Here is a 23,782-nt window from a genome sequence, read left to right as displayed (position 1 = left end):
TCTGTTGAGGTCTATTGACTGCCAGGCTTTTTTAGTTTTCTCCACACCCATGCCTACAGATGTGGGGGTTTGCAGTGACCATTCTCATTTCTTTTTTTTCACAAAGGTTCTGCAGCCCATAAAAAACACAAGATTCTCCTTAAGGTTTTTCAAAGTGTATTTGTCTTTAAATGGGTTTTCAGTGTGTAGATGGTAAATTAGGCTTTTACGAAACAATGACCTAAGTCGAGAGTGACTGAAGTTGAGAGGCTGTGGCCTCTGACTTTCTCTGTAATTGTTCCTGTTGAATGTTGAAACACAATCTGTCGTTATTAAAGTTGATTCTTATTGATTTTTTTCAAATTATGTTGCAGTTATGAGAAAAACTGGTGCAGTGCATGTTCTAAACATACCTTTGGAGTGGGTTGTTTAATTCGCCTGCAGTAGTGCTGGTTGTTCTTTCTGAAATTGCAAAAGGGACCTGAAGTAATTGAGCAGTGGCAAATAAAGACCGTGTGATGGACTCAATCCTCAGAACCCTGAAGTCACAACAGCTGCGCAAAGAGCTGTTCACCTGTTTATTCAAAGTTCTGTGAAGATCGTACATTGAACCCTGAACTGGATAATTGGTTGTCTTTGCCATTGTCGTGAATGCACCGCTGTTGTCTTGGTCAGAAATTCAACACTGCTCTTCCATTAACGTCCATTAACAATACACATACTCAAGTGTGAAGCTGGTGAGATGTTTTCAAAATACGTTCCAGAGACAGACAGACAGAGATTATTGGATTAATTGGATAGACTATATAATTTAAAGAATTAATAAAAGTTTTTGTCTTCACTGTAGTGCAGTTGCTTTCATAAATACAAAAATATTTAAATAGATTAGAACAGGTAAGCACAGAAAACAGGAAGACACTGAGTGGAGGTTTATTGGGCTGGAAAAATTGTAGGCAAGTAAAGAAGACAACTTGTTCGGCAGCAAAGTTAACTTAGTCTGTGATCACTTGTTTTCAAATGTGTCGGTGTATTCATGTTGACTCTTTCAGACAGCATTGCAACCATAAAAAATAGATTTGGTCAGCTGGGTTGTATGTCTTACTTGTTGCCAGATGTGGGCTGTGATGCAGTTTAGTTGTTTGCCGAATGAAAAGAGGACCAAGAAGAGGAGATTTTAAAGTTTTTATGGTGTTCAGATGTTTTACTGAGGACAATAGTCTCACAATGTTTTGACACGAATACAGTTTTTTAATGATGTGTGGGTTTTTTTCCTCCCAAAGTCTAAAGACATGCAGTTCAGGGCTAGGTTAATTGGAGACTTTGCATTGCATGAAGGTGTAAATGTGAACATGGATGGTGGTTTGTCTCTGTAAAGATGCTTCAGGCATGAACTCCAGACAGTCTCCTGAAATTAGCCGTATGAGAGATTGCGAATGTCAAAGTCTTTTGCTGCGAACATTCTCAGGAGTTTTTCTTGCCAGCCCCCTTTTAAAGACTCATGAGAATGTCCTAAACTGTTTTAGTGTATGTGTCTGACCAGATCTCCTGCTGCGCTGTTCATGTAATAGACAAACTCCAGAGAAAGTCCAGACCTCATTGTGTAGACGATTTCCAGAGTTCACGTCTGAGCCTGTGACTGGCAACTTCAGGTGACTGGCTCCAACTCCTCTGTGACCTTCAGAGGATAAGCAGTATAGATAATGAATTGACGGAGACACACAGAGCAATATTAATACTCATTTAATGTTGTGTTTGTTTCCACCTGATGTGTTTGAGAACAACATCAGGCTCTTTATCTGTGGTAGAGGAGGTAGAAGCAGGATTGCATTGCCTCAAGATGAAAAAAGCTTTCTTGCAGCTGGAATTAGTTGTCAGGGAATAATTAACAACAAATTATAGACCGACTCAAACAACATTACATTTTTCAAACACGTAGAAGCAAGAATCATGTCAAGCAGTGAAGAGAGAATCGATGGATGTTCCAAAAAGTACAGTCGAGTGATCAAAACCCTGCACTGTGGTTCATTGTATCTTGCACCATCCACTGTGAGTCCATGTTAACCAGTGATCCATAAACCCATCTCACACTGATACACATAATGTAGTTGTGAGATGTGAAATTTTGAATCTTGACGTTGGACAAAATCCAGTGAAACTTTTCTGTTCCAAGTTCCTATGATTTTTTTTCCACTCCACAGGAACCACAGTAGTGTTTACCATCCTGGATCAGAGACATCTCTCACTCCACACTGGAATGATGCTGCTGCATTCAGTTTGACTAAAACACCAGCTGGCCTCTCTGACCACTGTACGCCACATTTTTCACCACATCATAACATTTTCCCCATCCTCTCCGATGAGAATTGGGATTTGGAGTTCAAATGCAGTTTGATTTTTATTGCCAGTCAGAAGATGGCTTTTCATTTCCTGTTTGGGTTTTCTGTTTTGCCCTCGTCTCTGAGCTGTTGTGTGGTTTTGATGCCTTGGTGTTTTTAGATGTTTACGTTGTTAAAATGTCCTCTGACTGACGCTGTTGTCTTTTCAAGGTGAAAACTCAGTTTGACAATCAGCTGCTGGAACAACAGTGCTAATGTGATGTGCAGGAGGGATTTTGAGCACAGACAGAATAAACAGCACGTTAGGTCTCACACTGTGAGTGACAGCCTCTTTCAGTGTTGTTTCAACCTGCCCCCAAAATAGCTTTGTTTTTTTTCCATCACCCAACACACTTGAGCCCCCCCAGTTGGGCCACATGTTCCTCTTGCAGAGATCTCACACCTCATGTCAACATTCATTTTCTCTGGCAGGTTTGTTTGTATTGTCAAAGGTGAAAACCCCTTTTCAGCGGTGGATTTCTCTTTTAAAGTGATGATTTCTAGTGATTCAGATATCAATCAGGCCATCTGCACTCGTTTGATGATACATTAGCCTCAAGGGGCAATATTTTAGGCCTTCTGGTGTAGACAGCAGATATCCAGACCAAGATACTGTCTTCTGTTCTCTGTGCGCTGTTTACAGTCTGACTAGTTCCTTTTATTGCAAGAGTTGAATGTGTCTCTACACAAAACAAAAAACAGTAACACTTTTTATGGGTGTTTTAGGACCAGTTGACATTTTGGCTAATCTCTATTAACAGCTATTTGCTTATGAATGCATATAAATAAATAATAAGCGATGGCCAATGTTTTTTCAGTCAATGTGTTCCAACTCTTGCTCTCTACATGGACTTGTACCTGTGGGTAACTAAAGCCTGCTCAACTGTGATTTGTCAAAAAACACAAGTCAGAAATCTTCCAGCCGTAATAACATGTCCCAGATTCTGCATATTCCCAAGAAGAATCTGTATAGATAATTTAGATATTGCACCAGTGCATCAGTGATGAATGCAGCCTGTGACACATTTAACAATTTCATAATTATATTATAATTTGTGTGGGTATTGCCTGCTTTATTCAAAGCCACAGAATCTACCACCGATCTGAATTGAACAGAATCTTATTTAATGTATTTTTGTTTTTCATCTAAACTGATTTATTGTTGGTGCAAAGATAATTAAGAGATGCATTTCCTCTGAAATGGTTTTAAAGTGTCTCTCTCTCTGTGCACAGTTGGTTGTTTTTATTTTAATTATGAGACAACCAACTCATAACAAACTTGTCCAAAAATTCTTAAAAGAAAAAAGGGGGAAAGAAAATATGGATTCAATAAAACACGAAACACATCCATAAAAAGTACCACAGAGACGATACAAAACAGAACAGTATCACTACACAAAGCAGCACATTGTGCATAAGACACAGAATAAGAACTTTAAATATTTTATAAATATGAATTATTTAGTCCTTAATCTATTTCAATTAAAAGGGTTTTTCTCAGGGGTGGATCCAGGGGCAGGAGCCAGGGGGCACTGGCCCCAGTTGAAATCTGATTGGCCCCTGAATTCCCCGGTCCTGTCAGTAGTCTTGGACAAAACTAATTATAAAAACATTAAATATGACAATTCTCCAAGAAGTTTTAAACTTTTTATGTGCAAGGAACAGTTTTTTAAATATATTCAATGGTGAGTGGCTTTGCTCAAAGCTATAGAGCTAAGGAATTACTTAAATATGCATAAATGTTGGACATATAATTGACCCCTCTGTTTATAATGTGGCCCCTTTCTGGCCTACAGGCTTTGGTTATCCCCAAGAGATCACATAAGAAAGCTGTATTCAGCCACAGAGGACACCTTCACTCTGAAGCATTTGATCATGATTTTAATGAGCTCTGATGGTTGCAACCTGTCACTCTATGAGACTAAATAAGCACTTGATACACAAAGATCAACTAACCTAAATCTTCAGCAAGCAAAAGAGAGCTATAGTGTGTGAACCTAAATCTTCAGCAAGCAAAAGAGAGCTATAGTGTGTGAACAAGTCAGAGATTTTCACAGCATTCTGTTAAGTTTGGTCAATGTGGAAGTAAAACTGATTTTGAAAACATCATGTGACAATTATCCAAAGTAATGTGTTGTAAAACGCGGGGGAAAGCATTCACACCTTTAAATGTGTGAACTCAGAATGCTTTTGTTGTTAAATCTTCTGACGACTCATGTTTCCTACAGCGTCAGGCTTAACGATGTCCCAGGTCTCAGTCATTAGCTTTGAAAATACACATTATGTTTCTGATAGAACTGAAATTACCCAAAGTTACATTTGCCATAAATCATTGTATTCTCTAAAAGGAGTTGAAACATACTGTTCTTCCTGTAGTTCACTTAATTCCAAATGTAGATACAAACATACTGCCGTCCAATACTGTCAAGTACAGATACCGGCCATCCAGGCTGTATTAAGAGACAGTAAAGTTTAATGCGGCTGAATCAAGTGCAACAATGCAGTGGTCTACTTCATGCTAGTGCCTCTGAATGTAACCGTGTAGCAAAGGAGGAGCTCTTGTTCCCGTTGTGTGTACGCTGAGCCAGAATGGGGCCAGCGCTCATTAGCAGCCAGCCAGGGGCCTCATACTGTACACGACTGAATGGTCTCCATCATCCCTCCCCTTCCCTCACATTATTATGTCACCTGCCATTGTTTGAAAAAGCTGCTGTGTGTGTGTGCGTGTGAGAGAGGGAGAGGGTGGGAGCTCCTTTGTTCTCAGTTCATTCAGGCCACAAAGTACAGCGACGGACAAAATCTGCAAGATAAGGTCAAGAAAAGCTCGAGGACCAAATTGTTCAAAAAGATGTGTAAATCCTGCAGTCGTTGACTAGCGTTTTGGACTCTTGTAAACTGGAGACGTATAGATCTGTTCGTTTTAGCACCTATATAACATTTCTTTGGATTGCAAACTCAACTCTCAATAACCAGCAGCTGTTTTCAGTGAAAAAGCTCGGAGGAAAACACAGAACGCTCCCTGCTCAGCACCAGGGCTGTCAAAATGTGAACATTCAACCTTTTGTTACAGGGCTGAATTCAGAGATTACTGTTTAAAGTTCATTATTTGCCTTGTGCTCCAAAAGAGGGCACTATGAAAGTTCACTGTCAGCTTAACCTATTTCTGCTCAGTTAAACTTGCATTGTGCTATACAACTGCTGCAGCTCTGCTCCCAGTAGACCACACACACCAAGTCTAAACTGCACTTTCAGATTCAGATTTATCTTTTTTAACTGTACAACATTCATTCCTGTCAGTGCAATTTAGTTGTTCATGCATCTGTTTTCACTGAACATAATCTTACACTTTAAATTCTGTTTACACTATTTATTATATTGTATCTTGTCTTATAAATCAGTTTAAACAGATTCCATTTTGAACTTGACTTTTTGAAATGTGACAGCAGCAACAAGCAGGCTGCCTAGAGTTGGAGAAGTCAAAGCTGAGCTGAAAGGAGAGTGAATATTTATCAGGTGAACACAAACTCCAGATAAATGTCTGTTCATCTGCCCCCAAGTGGCAACAAAACAATGTAATAGATCTTTAACAATATGGCAAAATACATAATGAAATGTGTGATCAGTTTAGTTTTATTCATTATTATTATCATTAATATAACTACTCATACACATCAGATTTACACCAACACACAGTGAAAGCCTGCTCTTTGTCTGAGAAGCTAAAATGAGTGGAACAGACTTAGTGATGGAATCCAGACACACACAGACACACACACACTACCACTGAAAGTGGTCTCACTTCCTCACACACATGAACACACTGATAAGCAGGTGTTATGGTTTTCATCTGCCTGCTTCAGGCCTGTCAAGTACATGGCTTTTCTTAAAAGTCTCATAATGCCTGCCAGCAGTGGTTGGAGAGAGCTCCAAATAAGGACAGGGGAAATTAAGTGACAATTGAAGACTCATCAGCTGGATGTACTTTTGATATTTTTAGTGAAATAATTATGAATAGTAGAACTTTGAGTGCGCTCTGAGACAATGCATATGTTTTAATGTCTAACTTTATAAATAGTTTGATTCTTTATCCTCACTCAGCAATTTACTCTGTAGAAATATTAAAATGTTCTTTTTTCCAAAAAAAGAATCTAAGCTATAGTGATACAACTATTTGGAGTTTTTTGAGGTGGACAAACCGTGTTCTTCTTAATTCTACACTAAAAGGTAGCATGTACCATTGATGATCTTCAATCAAACCGCTGCTGTGTCTGACATCAGTCCATACGAACAACGATTTGCTTTTAAAGCAAATTTATATGGAATGAAACACATCACAGCTCAACACACTGCTGCAACCGGACTAACCAGATAAAATCAGCTACTCTGTATGTGTTTGAACTGAACTGAACAAAACAACACATGGATTTGTTATTTCCAATTCTGTGACATACATCAGTGCCAACACCTTTATAAGTGATCAGAGTTGGAGGAACGTTACCCTTAAGAAATTATCTGTCAGTCCTTGCTTCTACAGGCCCACTGGTCAGGGAAGAAAAGTGGAAGTCAAACAACTGGTGTCCACTTTAAACTTAAATCTGCAGTGGCTGGCTTACTGTTAGGTGCTCATACAACTTAAAATGAATTTGCCTTATAGAAAGGACGAGTACATTTTCTAATAGTTCTTCATGAACTGTCCTTGTAGTGGCAAAACAGTTAGAATGGGTTTGTCCCCCTATTTCCCATTGTCCTATTGTTTCACCACATGTTGTGTGGAACCCTGCTGTCAATCAACGTCTCCTGTGTGTACGTGTATGTTTGTGTTACTCCTGCTCACACAAGAGGATATGACTTACGTAAGTGATAAAAATGGGAGTCTGAAATACTGCACCCGAACTCTGTATGTGGTAAAAACAATAGGACATTGAAATAGGGGTTAAAGGGAAAACCATTCAGGGAAATACTTCAGGAGTTTTTGCCACTACACACATCAACATTTTATACTGAGGAAATATATTATGTTTAAGACCCCTGGGTGCTGTAATGGTTACAAATTTTTTTGTGTGTGAATGAACCTCTAACTGGACAGTATCTTAGGCAAGGCAGACAAGAATCACATCATTGCTTTTCTGCTTTTCTCCCGATGAATTGTATGTTGAATTGCATGCTCAGCAGTTTTTTATTTGTCAGTATGTTTAATGGAAGCCGTTTACATCATCTGGATACTGTCTAGTTGAGTGGTTAGGGTGAACAGTAATAGAATACCCCCTTGTCCAACAGAAATCTGCTCACATGGCACATAACGTTGGGCTGAATCAGTAAAGTAAAAACAAAATGATAATGTGATTAATATAAAAGGTTCTGTTGTATTTATAGATTAACATGTATAAATATATAAAATTATGAAGCGGTCAACTGATTTGGTGCATAAAATGGTGTCTTCCAGAATAACTGGCCACATTTTTGTCGATTTTTTAATGTAAGCATGTTACCTACCACCAGAGTTTAAACCTGTAGCTACTCAGAAAACCTCAGTATTCAGTGGGCAGGAAAATTACATTTCATGTTCATTTTATCAAAGGATGAACCCCTAATGATGCTCCACAAACTCATGTATTGTACCATCCTCAAGGTAAACTTTAAATCTTTATCTCCACAAATGAAGATGCTGCTAAATAACTGTGTATTTGTCTGCAGATCCTGCCTGTTGCCATCATGCAGCTGAGTTCTCCTCTTGTAAAGAAGCTTGTGACCAGGTAGGAACAGACACACACACACACACACACACACACACACACACACACACAAGCCCATTCCCAATCCCATTATAGTCGGCTCATGAATAGAGGTTTTTGAAGAAGAGTGGTGCAAAGTTTTTTGTGTTTTAGTTCTTTGAAGTGCAGAAAAGTTCTTCCTCACCCTGTTTCAATTGGGAGCAGGTGATGCGCTCTCTCTCTCTCTCTTTCTCTCTCTCTCTCTCTCTCTCTCTCTCTCTCTCTCTCTCTCTCTCCCCCCTCATGTCCTTTAGAGACAAAGACGTGAAAGATGCTTTTCTCTGGAAGCAGCAAACAGGCAGAGTTCAAACCTCATTCCTGCTTTTGAAGTGCGGGGGGCGGGGGAGTGAGGGGTGAGGAGTGTCATTGGATAGAACTTATTGTACTCTTATTAGTTGACATCATCATTTTGCCAGCCAAAGAAAGACAAACCAGGGATAGAAAAGGACATGAAATGACATATGAATATAAAGTAGAGGAGAAAATGGACAGACATCTCAAAAGAAAGAAAGTGCTGAGGAAAGAAAAGAGAGTTATAAAGATGAAAAAGGCTGAGAAGGAAGGAAAATGGGCTTTTAGAAGTGTGATGGCCTCAAAACACCCTTCAGAGGTTGTGGTTAAGGTCTTGAATGTGTGGGTGGGTGATTAGGGGGTGGGTGTCAGGCACACGTTGTAATCACCAGCACAATTTGAGCTCTAATTTGTACCTGGTTACACCCAGAAAATGAGTGGTTCTTTTAAAAGCCCCCGTAGTAATCAGCTCAAAGAATATTGATTAAATTAATGAATCCAAGTAAACCTTTGTTGATGCTGCTTCTCTGGTACATGTTATATAACTTTAAATAAAGTTATCAAATCCAAGCATGTGAAGGATTGATATTACTTAGGGATATGACGATATATTCATATCATACCAATATCAAAATAAAGTCTAATTTGGGTCAATATGGGGCATAAAAACATCAACTGAATATCAATTAAACTAAATATCTGTTATTTTGTTTTGCATTCCTTCAGCATTTAATGTATTGAGCCTGTACGATCTATTATACTGCCACCACATTCCAAATGACTTAAAAAGTGGATTATGTTCGAGTTATATTTCATTTCTGCAGGTAACTTTTGGAGACAAATTAAATTACTGATAAGAAAGATAATTTCTATAAAAAAAATTAAATAAAAGTGAACTGTAATCTGTTTGGACTATAATGATCTATCAGACACCATTTTCTGAAAAGGTTCTTTGCAGCCAACAAATGTCTGTAGGATTTCATTTAAACCAAACACCACAGATGTCAATTCTACTAACTGACGAACCTTCAAACAAAGAAAAGGAATCGGTGGAATAAATTGCTAGTGACGCTTGTTGGAATAGAATTAGCTGACTCTCCGGTCTTGACGGTAAACGATTGGAAGTCCTTGCTGCACTGAAGCGGTTTTCTTCTGCATGCAGTGTTTGATGAGCCCAGCTCTTGAGAAAGAGTCCGTCAGTCTGCCAGCCAGCACTTGTTCACCTTTCATACTGACAAACAGAGAGTCTTACAAATGGCCTATAAGACTCATTGGTTTTCAGACTCGTTCTGTTGCATTGGGAGATTCCTTTGATTATCTGCCAACAAACCATTGCTGCTTTTATTGGTGTTTTTCTGTCAGTTCAGGGGGTGTGTAAGGGCATATGGAAAAGGACTGGTAAAGTTCTTGTCAATCGACACTGCATTCCATTGATTTAATTTGCTCCAGCAAAGAACGGTCCAAGAAAGCTTGATTAAAACCACGTCATGAGCACCTGCTGCCAGGCCTAAAGGGAATTCAATTCCTCAGAATGGACAGTGGTGCACAAACCAAACCTCTTACGCAAGTTAAAGAGAAGTTAATCTTTGTACATCTATGTACAACAAATAACATATTAGGTTGAAAATGTGAAATAGAAACACATTTTTACCAGTGTTAAATGTAATATAAGAGCAGTATTAGAGAAGTTGATAAGGCCCTTTAGAAACACATCCAACTGACACAGAGCCGGATTATCATTCGTTTCTCTGATTGAATATTCCCTCTTCTTGTAGGTCTGGTTTGGTCTCCACTAACTCCAAGTCTGGAGTGCAATGGGTTTTCATAATGGATACTAGAGATAATGATAAACAAAAGATGCACGTCACCATAGTCCAAAATTATGATTCACAAAGATTTACATTGCTTAATTACAGCAATCAGGCGCTAAGGAATCCTTTGGGCTTCACCAAACATTACAAGCAAACCTCTGCCAGTGCTTTGGGACACCCCAGCTAAAACAGCTTTAACTGACAATCATCAATGGTCCAAGGAACTTTTTTCAAGGATCTAAAAGTTCTAAAAGTTCCAGCAGACCATTGTTTGCCTGTATTTTTAATGTGGTCTAAAGACCAGATGAGGCTAGAAAAATTTGCTTGCTACAACAAGCGGTTCTACCCCAGTCCACCAGATAGTGATAATGAAGGAGACTATACTACAATGATAGTGCAAAATAAATAGAGCAGCAGTAGAATAGTAAACATGAGCTGCTTTCAGACATGCACTGGGCTGGGTGGTTCCTCCATATTTTCTCTGGAGGAGGTGCATGTGTGAATGCAAATGTATTTATCCACCTGGCCGCCTAGTATTAAGTAAATAGAAATCCAGGAAAACAAAGCGTGAACAAAGCAGGGGGTCCCCGCTGGATTCACCGGGCGAGGGGTTGATGGCGCTTCTAACACACGACAGAGGCAAAAATGAAAAAAGAAAATAAATATATTATGGTTAAAAAGCAGTGACACACACAGTCTGAGTCTTCTAAGAGCTGACCATGGTGTCTGGGTGCGGTAAACGGAAGCACGTGATCTACGTAGCAGCGCTAATATATCACTTCCTGTCTCTGTCTCATGGACCCGGCTGCACTTCCTCTCGACTTAATAATGCGGATGATTTGTTGCTGTTGTGAATGCGTCTGTGCAGAAAACCTCCCGCTGAATTGTGCATGTGTGAAAGGCAAACTCTGGGTAAACTCCTGAGCAGGGACTCTTTATGGGGTAAAAGTATTTCCTTGGAACCTAAGTTCCCTGAAAGAAAAGTTCCAGGTACTTTTGGTCAAAACATGGCTCATGTTTGTTGTTTGGTGTAAGATTGTGTTTATTTTATAGACTACTGTGATGGCAGATCATCAAGCATCTTTAAAATGATTTGTACTGTTATGAGACACTGCTACGAGTAATAGCTGTGTAAGAAAAGTGAAGAAGTGGTCCTCCCATCATTTCGAGTGAGAGAAGCTGTAAATCTGACTTGCTTGGTTTCATGCCATCAGATTTCAGCCTGAGAATGTTGGCAGTTGCTGCACTCTCCCAGGCTCTCGTCTTTGTGTGTGTGTGTGTGTGTGTGTGTGTGTGGATGCACGCCACAGACTTGTGGATGTGTGTCTAAGTGAGCCTATCTTGTCTAAGTTTTGGATCTGACTACATTATCCAACCCTTTCCCATGGCCTAAACACCTCTGTGCCGCAAAATAAAATAATATGAGGCTAAAAGTGCAACAGTCCCATTTTTACTGTTTCGTTGGTCAAAGTGAGCATAATATGCTGATTCTGATCAGGACCAATGACTCAATAAAAGAGGGAGCGGCCCCTGGGTCTGGATGTGTTTTTCGCACAGTAAATTCCAATTTCAAAGTGGTGTCGGCGAGAAAAACTGGTTTGCTGTAAATTGAATAATTTCACCCACTCTGATTCCTCCCAAAAATCGTCCTAAAACTGAATTGTTTTGATAGCATGAAACAAACAAACAGGTACATTTAGAGCATGATAGAACAGCTCCTGTCTTTGTGATGAATGGATGGTTGGAAATACAACAGTCTTCTTTCATCATCCCTCTGCGCACATATTGTATGTGGATTTAAAATGTTCTTCTGTTTCTGTCCTGCAGCTCGCCACGATAAAGAGTGAGTCTCGTCTGAAGCATCTCCTTCAAAGGTTACCCAGTTACTGTCCAGAGTCCATGGTGAGTCTTCTGTTCACTGGAGATATCTTTATGCATATTGACCGGGTGTGGGTGTAACCATTATAAACATCCTGACCTGAGAATCACAGTTGTGTGGTATTGCATCATATCATGTTGCTTTGTACTGCATCAAGGTCCCAATGCATGAATCTTAACTGTTCTTTGGTTTATTGTCAAAAAAGCTACAGTTTCTCTCTCTGCTTTATTATTGGTTTTCATTTCAAATTTGAGTATTATACTGTGGAATAAAACAAGCAATTTAGACTTAATTTTAAATTCTGTTAAATTGTAATGATTATTTAACATCATAATTTATCCTGCCGTCGTTTCATATTGAACCCCCCAAAAATGTACACTTCTTTTAATAACACAAACGATCTCTAAAATCGAGGTGTGCATCTTCACTAACCTCACGATTCCATTCAGCAATCAACAATTTGATTTACACAGATGCATTTCAATGTATCACATCCACAATTTTCTCTATTACTGCACTTGGCTCCTTTGTCATCAATTAATACGATCAGTCAGACAAACATGAACTCTGTTTTTATTTAGAAAGTGCTTTAAAAAGTATTATACAGTAGACTGTTACTGTTATTACAAGTGTGCTGTGATTTACAAAATAAGGTTTTCAATTCAAAAATCAGATGACACCAGTGAGTCTATGGCGGTGGTCAGTGCTCTTCACATTTATCATTCATTCAGTTTAGACTTGTGTGCTGCATCTAAAGCTTAAAAGGACAAACTCTGATTATTGCCTTTACCGCCCCGCCTGGCCCCTCCTTAGCAGCACCACTGCACTGAGGCACATTAATACACAGGTCAACAAGTGACTCTGCTCCTCTGATGTGTTCTAATCATCACACTTAGAACTGATCTTTATTCAGATTAATGTTCCTGGATAAATGGGGCTTCCCTTCGTGTGTGTCTGCTCGTCTCTGTTGCTCTTCACACACAAACTGATAATCACATTTAGTTAGTTTAATTTAGTTATTAATCAATAATGTCGGATCATGACTCTGGATCGTTCCGTTGCTTTAACCCAGATGTCCTGACTGTGCGCGTCACGTTATGGCTCGTGTTGTGTGAAGCAGTATATGCGTGCACGGTGTTTAACATGTCTAATAAACTCGGTTTCTGTTGCTGCAAAAATTTTTTTTACGTTTATTTAATCAGGCAATCACATTGAGATTAAGATCTCTTTTCCAGAGGACAAGACATATTCATAGCAACAAACAATCAAACACAAGCAGCAATAAAACAAAACAATCAAAATAAATTAAGAATTATTAAAAGAATACATTTGCTGCACCCCCACTATTGTCTATAAAGTTTTTACCATCTGTACAGACAGTCAGCTGCAAGTGGCATGCATGCAGTTCTCTCATGTAAACAACTCTCAGGTTGTGTGAACATGCACCCCGGTTTAATTATTTCTGTGAGAAAAAAAATCCCTGAAATATTTTTTTGCCTAATCCTGCCAGTAAAGAAACAAAAACACAAATTTAAGCAAAACCTCCTTGACAGAGGTAAGGAAAAAATCCTTTATATGCATCCTTTTTAACTGCAGCCTCAGAGATTATTAGTAACGGTAAAAAAAATAACAGAATGACAGACAGTACAATGTTTACATGGTTTTCCCCTCTGTTTCTTGAGCACACTCTTATCACACACTTAAATCGCATGTGGACAGTTCATGTTGATTAAAGTGATCATTGAACATTCTCAGCAAACAATCTGATGATTAACAGATGCAGTTAATTGGAAAACGACCAGTGCTTTTGGACAGATATCGCCTCCTTTTTTCAAGTAAGAAGAGCTTCATAACCTCCGCCAAGGAAATTATGTTTTTACCCCAGTCTGTTTGTTTGAAAGCAAGATTAGGCAAACACTTCTGGACTGATTGAGATGAAACTTAGTGGAAGGATGTGGTATCGGTCAGGGAGGAACCCATTACATTTTTGTGCAGAAATGAATATCTGGGTAGATCCAGGATTTTTTTTTATTATTTAATTTTTTCAATCTGGCATGTTTAGGGAACTGATGTGATTTGGTGCAGATCAAAATCTACTGGCTGAATAAAAAATGTTTGATCCCCTTCTGGATGCTGTGGATCTTGCTGAAACCCTTTGAATGAGTCATGACTGAGTTTTATTTATGGTTTTAATTGTTATGTTATTTTGATTGAACTTAGAGCACATGTAACGTTCTGACGTCTTGTTGTGATGCCTGTGATTAACTCTTGGTCAATGTTAAGACAAAATTAGTTTCAATTCTATTGGATTTATACAGGAAGTGGGTTGGTGGTTATGGTGAGCAGAATACAGCAGCACCTGGTTAAACCACACACACACACACACACACACACGTGTGCACAGGCTCAATCCTCCTTCCTCCCACCAAAGCTAATTACAAAGCAGAAAGGCTAGCTCAGTGTGTGTCTCATCTCTCTCCAACACTCTATTAGAACCACACCAGTAATTAGACATAAGCAGTCGTAAGTGTTTTCTATTATTGAAACATGCGTCCTGTTCTTATTTAGCCAAACTGATGCAAATGCACTGAAATGCACTGACTTGTTGTCACATAGGCCTGTTTTGAATCTTTGTTTTATGATCTCTCCTTTCATTCACCCGTGGACTTGTTAAGTGCCAACTTTAAAGCTATATGTTGAAACTAGTATGTCTCATGAAAAAATGTACTTGTCATTTTACAGGAAGCTTCTACTTAGATGTTTTTTCTAATTAAATGTCTTAATTCACGAATGCAGGGTTTTGCAACAATACTGGGAGGAACATAAACACAGAGGAAGCAGAGTTCAAAAAGGCAAAGTTAGTCACAATAGTTTTGGACAAGTCGACGATTCATAAACTAGGGAATAGACCAACGTCAAAAACCAAGGAGAAAACACGAGGCTATGGAGAGTGATGAATACACAAGGGAACAGACAATGACAGGAGTGTTTATGTTATCATTAAAACACTGGTGTATGGGCTTCATGGTTTTGTGATTTAAACCAATCGAACATCCTCCAAGGAAGATCATGAGGTCGAAAAGCTTTAGTTTGGGTTCGCGGTTCCAAGATCAGGAATGAACGAGAGAATAATAGTGTCAAGTCAGTGGTTGAAAACTGTGTTAACAGTGTTTACATCCCTATTTTTATGTTTCAGTGTGATTATCCCACCTCATTATGCACTCTATATTTTATTAAGTATGCACAGATATGTTTTATATTCATTCGCATTTTTCTGAGACTAAAAAAGGAAAGGAAATGGTGAGATTTGAATCAGACGTGAGCACAAAGGTCTTGGCTCCCTGGACAGACATGGTTTTCTGCTTAGGCTTGTCTAAAGTGCAACATTATTCTTCCTGGCATGTTCTTGTGTTATTGGTCCCTGCTTCATCACAAATCATGTCTACGCTTCATGTAAAGTCACTGTTACTTCTCAGTCTGCCTTATAAATGAAGCTGACGCCTGCTGACGGGAACCTTTGTTCCCCGGCCAAGAAACACGAGGGGAGTGTTAACAGTGACGTATTAGGTTTACACAAATGACTGTCCTTTAGAAGCATAACAGCACGGAGAGCTATTTCTTCCTTCTGCCGTGATGTTTTCTGTCTTTCTGCGTTTTGCCGTCGCCATCAGTATATCTCTGTCCATTAGACACAGGAGACAGACAAAGGTGTTGGCACTGACCAACTCTAAGATCAATTTAATCAACACCAGAAAATTTAAAAAGAGATGAAAACAAATTTTCTTAGATGGCTGAAAAGTCTGTGACTGCTGAAACTGGGGTATTTTAACACAGAATAAACATCCAAAACATGTCTGTGAACTGTGGGTGTTTCTTCACCTGTCCGAGCAACAGTGTGGTGAGGTGAGGAAGATATTTACTGATATGTGAAACAAGATAATCTATCAGCAAATGCTTTGCTTTTGTATCAAAAGGCCTCTTTTAATACTTTCATCATCATAATATGCACCCTAATTAATTAGATTGAGATTGGGACTTGATCCCCAAGACCTGAGACTTGTGATTTGCACAACAATAACTTTGTCCCATCTCTGGATTCTATTCAATAGTAGAGGGACAAGCAAAGTTCCCCTCCTCTTGAGTATTGTTACTGTGCAGCAGTGCTCAGAATAACCTTTTGTTGAGTAATATTAAATGGTACACAACACGCTCAAGGTCTGAGGTTATAAACATTTTAAAAGCTTTTAGTTGGGACATATTGTGTGACATTAACCCTTTCCTCTCTTTTGCCTTGTAGAATGAGCTGTGGATGTGCATCAACTCTACACTTCCAGGTAAAAAAACTACATTGAAACTAAAATTTCAAAATCTTTCACCTGTCAATTAAAACCTCCTTCTACATCTTAACATTCAGTGTAAGAAATGTGTTATGTGTAAACCCACAGATAAATCAGCTCAGAAAAAATGCAGTTCCCCTCCGTTTGTTTTAAGAAGCTGCACCGTTACTATTTCGATTCAGCTGATGGAAAGTGCTCTCTGTCCGCGACCTGCTCAGCATCAAACAGCACACAGACGCTGTCAGGGACTGGCTGTGAAGCACAGTAAAGCATGTAACAGCAAAGGAGCCACATGCAACCTTTTCCTCAGGAGTTGATCAGAGGCCTGAATAGAATTAAAAGTCAATATTGATCCATTATGTCACTTGTCAAACATCCACAATGTTCCACTTGTCGAGGACTTTTGCTGTTTAGCTGAGAAAGTAACAAGATTCATAGATTCTTATAGTTTCGAATAAACTACCAGATGTTTTAGTCATGGGAAATTCTATTCATATATGGGCATACCCTTAATCCTCATATCTATTCTCATAGTAAAGATGATGGATTGATTCATTGTGGAGACACAAATAACCTTCGTCTGGAGAGGATATCCAGAGAATTCCTGACTTAGTCCTCAACTAAAAAGAATGTACATACAGTTACTCAAAAAGGAAACACCTTTAATCTAGTATTGTCAAGACACTTGAGCTGTCTCTACTTTGTGTATCTGGTTGCATGACAAGCAATGGTACAAGTGAAGCTGTTAAGTCTGTGAGGAAAGCCGACCCAGCGTTGCCGAGTGGAAAGCAGCCAGTGGCTCAGGACTCAGGGAGAGATTGAAGCTGTTAAGGAAAACACCTCCCTCAGATTCTGAGGCTGTGAGATATCATCGATTCTCTGATGTTCACTGCATTCCAACAGCTTTTAGGGATTTACTCTGATTGTGTAACCACTTCTCCCCAATGCACCAGCTTCAATTAATAGGTCCCTCATTTCACTGCTTTCCAACTACTTGAAATACAGCAGGACCAATTGGAACTCGAAATAAACTGTGGTGTAACGGTAAAAAACCTACTGTCTTGTATGTACAGTTTTAGGGTCTATATATAATTAGTGTAACAGGGGATACAAAGGTGTAGAAGTTGACTTCTTTAGTTTATAAGGGTAGAAGTTAAAGCCCTGAGTACTTAGTACTTGTGGGTCGGACCACACCCATCTTTGAACTTGGCCTTCATATTGATCTTAACTACACACCCTGAAAGTTTCATGACTGCATCGGGCTCCGTTATTGTGACCATATTGTGTCCACAGGCACGCAGGCTGTCTTTGGCAGGCTTGTAGCAGTTCTCTTTACTGTGGGTGTCTCCAGGACACACACACACCTCTCACCATATGGGCCAAACTGCTGTGGCTGGTAATTAAAAATATCCATTAAGACAAGTTAGTCAATTTCTAATTAAAATATGTCCCTGCCGTCTGTCCATCTGGATGGAGAGGGAATGTGCCAGGGCAGCCGATGATCTCTGGCCAACTGCCGCTGCTGCTCCTTCTCACAGGACTGTTTTAATGGACTGACTTCACTCATGTGAAGGATCACTGTAGTGGAGCTCAAACACTGTAACAGATGCCTTTGTTTTTTTTATGTTATAGCCTCATGTAATACTTGATTTTTTAGGCTGAGACCAGTTTCGGCGTATAAACTCTGGTTAGGATCTGTTTGTGATTGTGGTTCAGGGTATCACTCCAAGAGACTCCAATAGATGTGTCTCCTGAATTTCATTCATTTAGGGCAAAGTTAAAGCAAGGGGGTTTGAATTGTGTTAGAGGGCGCAATTGAGCAATTTTGCCAAGCCAAACCACGAGATACGTAAAATGGCCATCAGTACTTAAGCTCTAATAAATTACATAAATAACAGATCTAGACAATGACCCCTTATGTTTTTTACTCTTAAAATTGTGACCAACCTTCAACATATTCTAAAGGTGAATTGGCATGTTTGTGTTTCATTGTGTGTGGCATCGTCCATCATACAATAGGATGAAGCCAGTATCAGTGCTCCTGATTTATCAGACTAGCTCTAATAGATCTAAAATAAAAAAAAGCACCATGCACCATATTGGCAGTGGATAATGGTAGCATCAAGCTACTAATAAAGGGAAATGTTGGCCCATTAAATAAGAGTGTGTGAGAAAGCCCACTTAAATTAAATCCTTATCACATATGGCTTAATCTTTGGTGTTTGATTTGTCTCCAGGAGTATCCAGGAAATCAGATGGCTGGGTGGGGCTGGGCTGCTGTGAGCTGGCTATCTCAGCTGAGTGTCGCAGGGAATGCAGACAGGTGACAAAGTCTAAATAGAATATGTCCATATGTCTTTGTGAGAATGACTGTCCCAACAGTTTTATTGATTCATGCACAGGTTCGGTCCATCTATGCTGTGTTTTCTACTTTGTTTTTATGCAAGAGCTTAACCTGCTTTGGTTTTCTTTTCTTTTCCCTCATAGGCAACATCTAAAAATGACATAACGAAAGTTTGCAAAAAAGTCACGGAGGTAAGTCTTACAGTATAAGCGCATACATATTTAAAGTTATCTTTTTAAGAAACAAACCAAAATAAACAACACTGTTTTTATATTCATCTGAAAGTATAGACTTGTGGTTCCTGACTTTTTGTGCAGAACCTGAGTGGGGTCCCAAGATTAATCTAAGGGGCCATAAGATGGTTAATGAAATTAGACTTTCCTGTATCTGCTTGTCTTTTCTGAATTGCGCCTGAGCCACATTAGGTGTGTGTGTGTGTGTGTGTGTGTGTGTGTGTGTGTGCAACACGTGACGGCTGCGTAGCTGATCTGTTGCATCTTGTGCCTGTCTGTTGTTTACACATGGAGTGTGTCTGCTGCAGAGCTGCTACGTGAGGTTCCTGGTGTGACTCTGTATTTCCTTGAATATAAGTAGGGCTATATACTCAACTAAATGCCAGGACTCTACAATATGAAGCTGTGCATCTTCTGATCCTGCAATACGAACAATCATAACCATAAACACACGAATGGAAACGCTAGAGTGCTTTGCTTTGAAACAGGTACAGGAATGGTTCTAAATATTTATGTTTGTGACATAATCGAAATGGACGAGACACCGACTCTGTAGAAGAGCAGCTCGGCTCACGTTCAGGAAATTCACCTTACAACATTAGCACTGAACTGAAAAGCAAGACGTTCCACCCTTGCATCCAGTATGGCCTGGACGTTAGATTTTCAGAGGCCTGAGAAGGTAAAGACCATCCTCTGGTTGAACTGCTCATCACTCTCTACAGTGTTTGATAAAGTCTCCTTAAGCCTTCTAAATTGCTAGGAAATGGAGAGACAGTGCATGAACTTTTTTTAGTTTTTAAAGAAGTTAACTAATTAGCAGAGTCTAGTTTCACCTCAGTTTTTCTCTTCTTGTTCTAGAATTCCCTCTACAGCTGCATCACCAAAAATGAAAGTAAGTTGTTACTCATATGCACAAGCTGAAGAGAGAAGAAGCAAACACATTCACAGACCTCCTCTCTCCCTCCCTCCAGCCAACAAATAAATAAACCTCCGGAGCACATCACCATGTTTTTATACCAATAGATGGGCTTGTTTGAATTCTTTCTCTGCTCCTTTCTCTCTGTCTCATTATTGCTCTGTCACACATATTGTAAATACACAACATGCACAGATGCACACACCCATAGCAGAGCCATGTCATTTCTCTGGCAGGATGTGCTTCAGCCAGAATAATGAAATGTTATGAGTGTTTATTTGCTCGAGGGTCTGAGCACTGAATTCAACATAGAGTCATTGTTAAAAAAATAATGCAGTGTGTGTATGTGTGTTTCCCTTCAGTGGGCTCTACATGTTGCAGCTATGCAGGGCGTCACACCACCTGTAGGGAGTACTGCCAAGCCATCTTCAGGACTGACTCAACACCCACTGTGTCTCAGATCAATGCTGTCAAAGAGTATTGTCAGAGTCACAGCGCTCAGCTGCTCAGCTGTGTCAGCAACTTCACCAAGTCCTACCCCATACGCAGCCCCATAGACAGTAAGTTCATCTCCTCACTACACCGGAGATTCTTTTCTACAGCAGTAATAGAATCAACTCTCAACAGCAGATGTATTTTATATGTCAGCAGTAGCTGGTGGGAACTCTCCTAAAGGTATACTCTACCAAAAATCATAGACACCACCTGTGGAGATGAAAGCGGTGCTGTGAAAAGTTTGTATCCTGCCCCTTCACAGAATAGTTTCAAGACCTAGGGATTTGTTGGCTTTGATATCCACAGACACCTCTCAGACCACTTCTGCTGCATAAACCACAGCTTTTCTACCCAAGTTCTTCTCCACAAAATAGCTGAAAAACCTTTTCTTTTGTGCAGCCATTTCCTGTTGGACTTGAGGCTGTATTAGCCTGTAGTAGAAACAATAGTCAGGTGCTCATGAACATCAAAACAGTTTATGTTTGCTCTAATCACTCTTCCTGCTCATACTCACCCTCAAAACACTTGAAGTTTGGATGGTATCTAGTCTAAGTCAGTCTGCTGAGGCCTTAACTTCAGATAAACATGATTCTGTGCAGTGTTTCATAAAATCAGAGGATGTTAGAAAGAGAATATAAATACAAATTAAATCACTGCCTTCTTTTGAACAATAGTGTTTTGGTAATCATTATGTCAGAACATCACATTTAATTTTTTTCAGTATAATGCATCATTCATTTTTCTGAACATTTGAAGAACTTTGCTTCAATGGTAATGTAAAAGTTCTGATTGAAAGTATTCGGGAATTTATACTCCATGACTACTGGGCAACTCCATCTGCTGAGGAGGTCCATGTGATATTATCAAAAGCCCTAAAACAGTGGACAGATCTATTAATGCCCAATATTTCTTTCTTTGTTATATTATGTTCTCTCAATCCATCCCTAATTTTATCCATCTTAATGCTTCACTTAACTTGGTAAAGACAGTAGGACCCCAGCTTTTAGTATGAAGACGCTACTAAGGAACATATTGAACTCTCAAATCAAAAGACTCCTGTCATTTATAGGAAAAAAACATGAATTTCTAACAAACAAGTTAAAATAGTTTCCCAACCTCAGAAAAGGTAAGGCTGTGCCTGCATACCTTGAGGGCAAATTGTGGAAGGAAGTATAGATGCTCTTGACAGATTGTTACATGAAGTAGCTACTGTATATTCCATCATGTTATAGTACATTTTCCAGCAGTCCATCCATCCTTCATATCCAGGTCTGTACTGCTGTGACCGGGCAGAGGCTACCCACTGCCAGGTAGCCTGCCGGAGAATCCTTCGCACCATGAGCACAGAGCATGAGATCATGGAGGGTTTGATCGAGCAGTGTGGCTCTCAGCCCCTCCCTCAGGAACCCATGTGGCAATGCTTTCTGGGCAGTGCCAACCCTCCTCCTCCACCTGAAGAAGAGACCCCCCATCCTGTCAAGATGGACTGTGCCAAACTGCACTGTTGCTCCAAGGCCAACACCTCACTCTGCAGGTACTGCTAAGCACAACTTTCCAGTAGATATATTCCATATATTCTAAGAGAGAATGAACTGTGGTTGTTTGCCTGATTGTAAACCTGAGTCTGTGCTCTGCTCTGACAGGGACATGTGTCAGGAGATCAGCACTAACTGGGGCAGCCAGACGTGGCAGGACTTCGACCAGCTCTGTGAATACAATCGAGTGGAGACAGAGCTCATCAACTGTCTGGCCGATGTCCGAGAACCCTGCCAACTGGGCTGCAAGGACCTCACCTACTGCACCAACTTCAACAACAGGTCAGACTACTGCCATTCACCAGGGTTAAACCATAGACCATAAATAAAGATGGACGACTAAATGGCCTCAAATGTGAAGCCAAAACATCTCGATTGCCACCTGGTGGCTGCCTCCAGTAACAGTCATATAGCCCATCTTCTTCACAAATCCCACTTAAGGTAGTTATTATAACACACATCTACAATTGTTTCTGTTAAGTTTGGTTTAAAACAAAAATTATACCATAAAACTATACGTCATAACAGACAGATGAGACTATTATTTAAATCGCTGGTGTCAGTGGGATCTCTTGACTGTCGCTCTATCTCCTGGTCACTATGATGCAGATTCTGGCTTCAAATTTACAGCTTAAATCAATAGATGAAGAGCTCATCTGTCTCTGCTTTCATCCATTACTTTCCAAATGACAAGTGAGCTGCTTCACTTTCCCAATTTCAAATGACACTTCAGCTGAGCCTTACTCTTAAGCTGACAGTTCAACAGTTTAGACTGACATACAGGTATCAGCTTCTCTGCTCACATTCTGACTAACACTAACTGTGCCGCTTCACTTCACTGGTCAACTGGCATTTCAACTTCCAATTATAACAAATGTTCTTACATCTTTCACAGAATGAAGTAAACATTCATTTACTTCTAAAACTTCAGTATTAACAGACATTTCAGCTGCTTTGGTCTCTTAAAGTACAGTTTTGCATTTCTCAACTTTACACAACAGCTCAACTACTTTCAGCTCTTACTTGCTTACAGAGTTTAAACTTGTTACTGAAATTTAAAAGTGCGTATCAATTTGTGTGTAAATTATAATCTTTTAACCGTCCTTTTGAACATCTGTGCAAATGCAAAAGGACAAGGAGAAACAAAGAAACACAGAAAAAACAAAAGACAGATTTATATTGAACCCAGAGTGACCGTGGAGTTATCAGGACCACAGCATGTTTTACACACTGTCTACAGATGGGGCCAAAGGCCAAATGGAACGGCTTCAAAGGCTTCACTGGGAAGTCACAGTACTACACACACATCAAAACAAACTCAAATACACTTCACACAGCAGTCTGCTGATCACCTGGTGAGCGAGACAACTGCAAATGCTCACAGTGTTCTTAAATCCCAGGTCAGAATGGCAGGATCTGAGGGGGATTTTTTATGGAGGGGTTCATCTAGAGCAGAAATGTGCAAGACAATATCCAGGCATCAAGAGAACACTTGAGTGAGGATAACACTTAAAATATAAACACATCCACTGCAAAGGTATTTGGACTGAGAAACCTACTGTGTAAAAAGCACTGCTGTTTGTTTATCATGGAGAGAAATACATGACTTCAACAATATCTCATCATACTGCACATGCAAAGATAATAATCCTTAAATATGTCAATGCTTTGTTCAAAGAGAATTTGAAGCTTTTACATTCGTGTTATTTTTCACAAAGAAAAGCACAAGACAAATTGTGGTTCTGGATCATGATGGCATGGATCCCATGCTGTGGCATTGTGGGACTTGAGGTTCAGGCAAACAAAGTTTCTTTTA

The 23,782-nt window shown here is 39.6% G+C and overlaps 1 protein-coding gene across 1 annotated transcript in view; it reads left to right on the top strand.

Moving 5' to 3' along the window:
* Positions 1–23,782, top strand: part of reck (reversion-inducing-cysteine-rich protein with kazal motifs) — a 65,951-nt gene that overhangs the window by 10,325 nt on the left and 31,844 nt on the right. Inside the window, exons 2-10 of the mRNA XM_069512756.1 lie at positions 8,049–8,107; positions 12,055–12,129; positions 16,404–16,440; positions 18,681–18,766; positions 18,931–18,978; positions 19,879–19,912; positions 20,299–20,496; positions 21,701–21,965; positions 22,075–22,248. Of these exons, the coding sequence (XP_069368857.1) occupies positions 8,049–8,107; positions 12,055–12,129; positions 16,404–16,440; positions 18,681–18,766; positions 18,931–18,978; positions 19,879–19,912; positions 20,299–20,496; positions 21,701–21,965; positions 22,075–22,248 (976 nt within the window). The remainder of the gene's footprint in view (positions 1–8,048; positions 8,108–12,054; positions 12,130–16,403; positions 16,441–18,680; positions 18,767–18,930; positions 18,979–19,878; positions 19,913–20,298; positions 20,497–21,700; positions 21,966–22,074; positions 22,249–23,782) is intronic.

The sequence above is a fragment of the Paralichthys olivaceus genome, chromosome 17 (assembly GCF_024713975.1).
Source record: "Paralichthys olivaceus isolate ysfri-2021 chromosome 17, ASM2471397v2, whole genome shotgun sequence".
In the NCBI taxonomy this organism is placed as follows: domain Eukaryota; kingdom Metazoa; phylum Chordata; class Actinopteri; order Pleuronectiformes; family Paralichthyidae; genus Paralichthys; species Paralichthys olivaceus.
The sequence above is the reverse complement of the archived record's forward strand: the minus strand, read 5'-3'. Positions and strand labels throughout refer to the sequence as shown.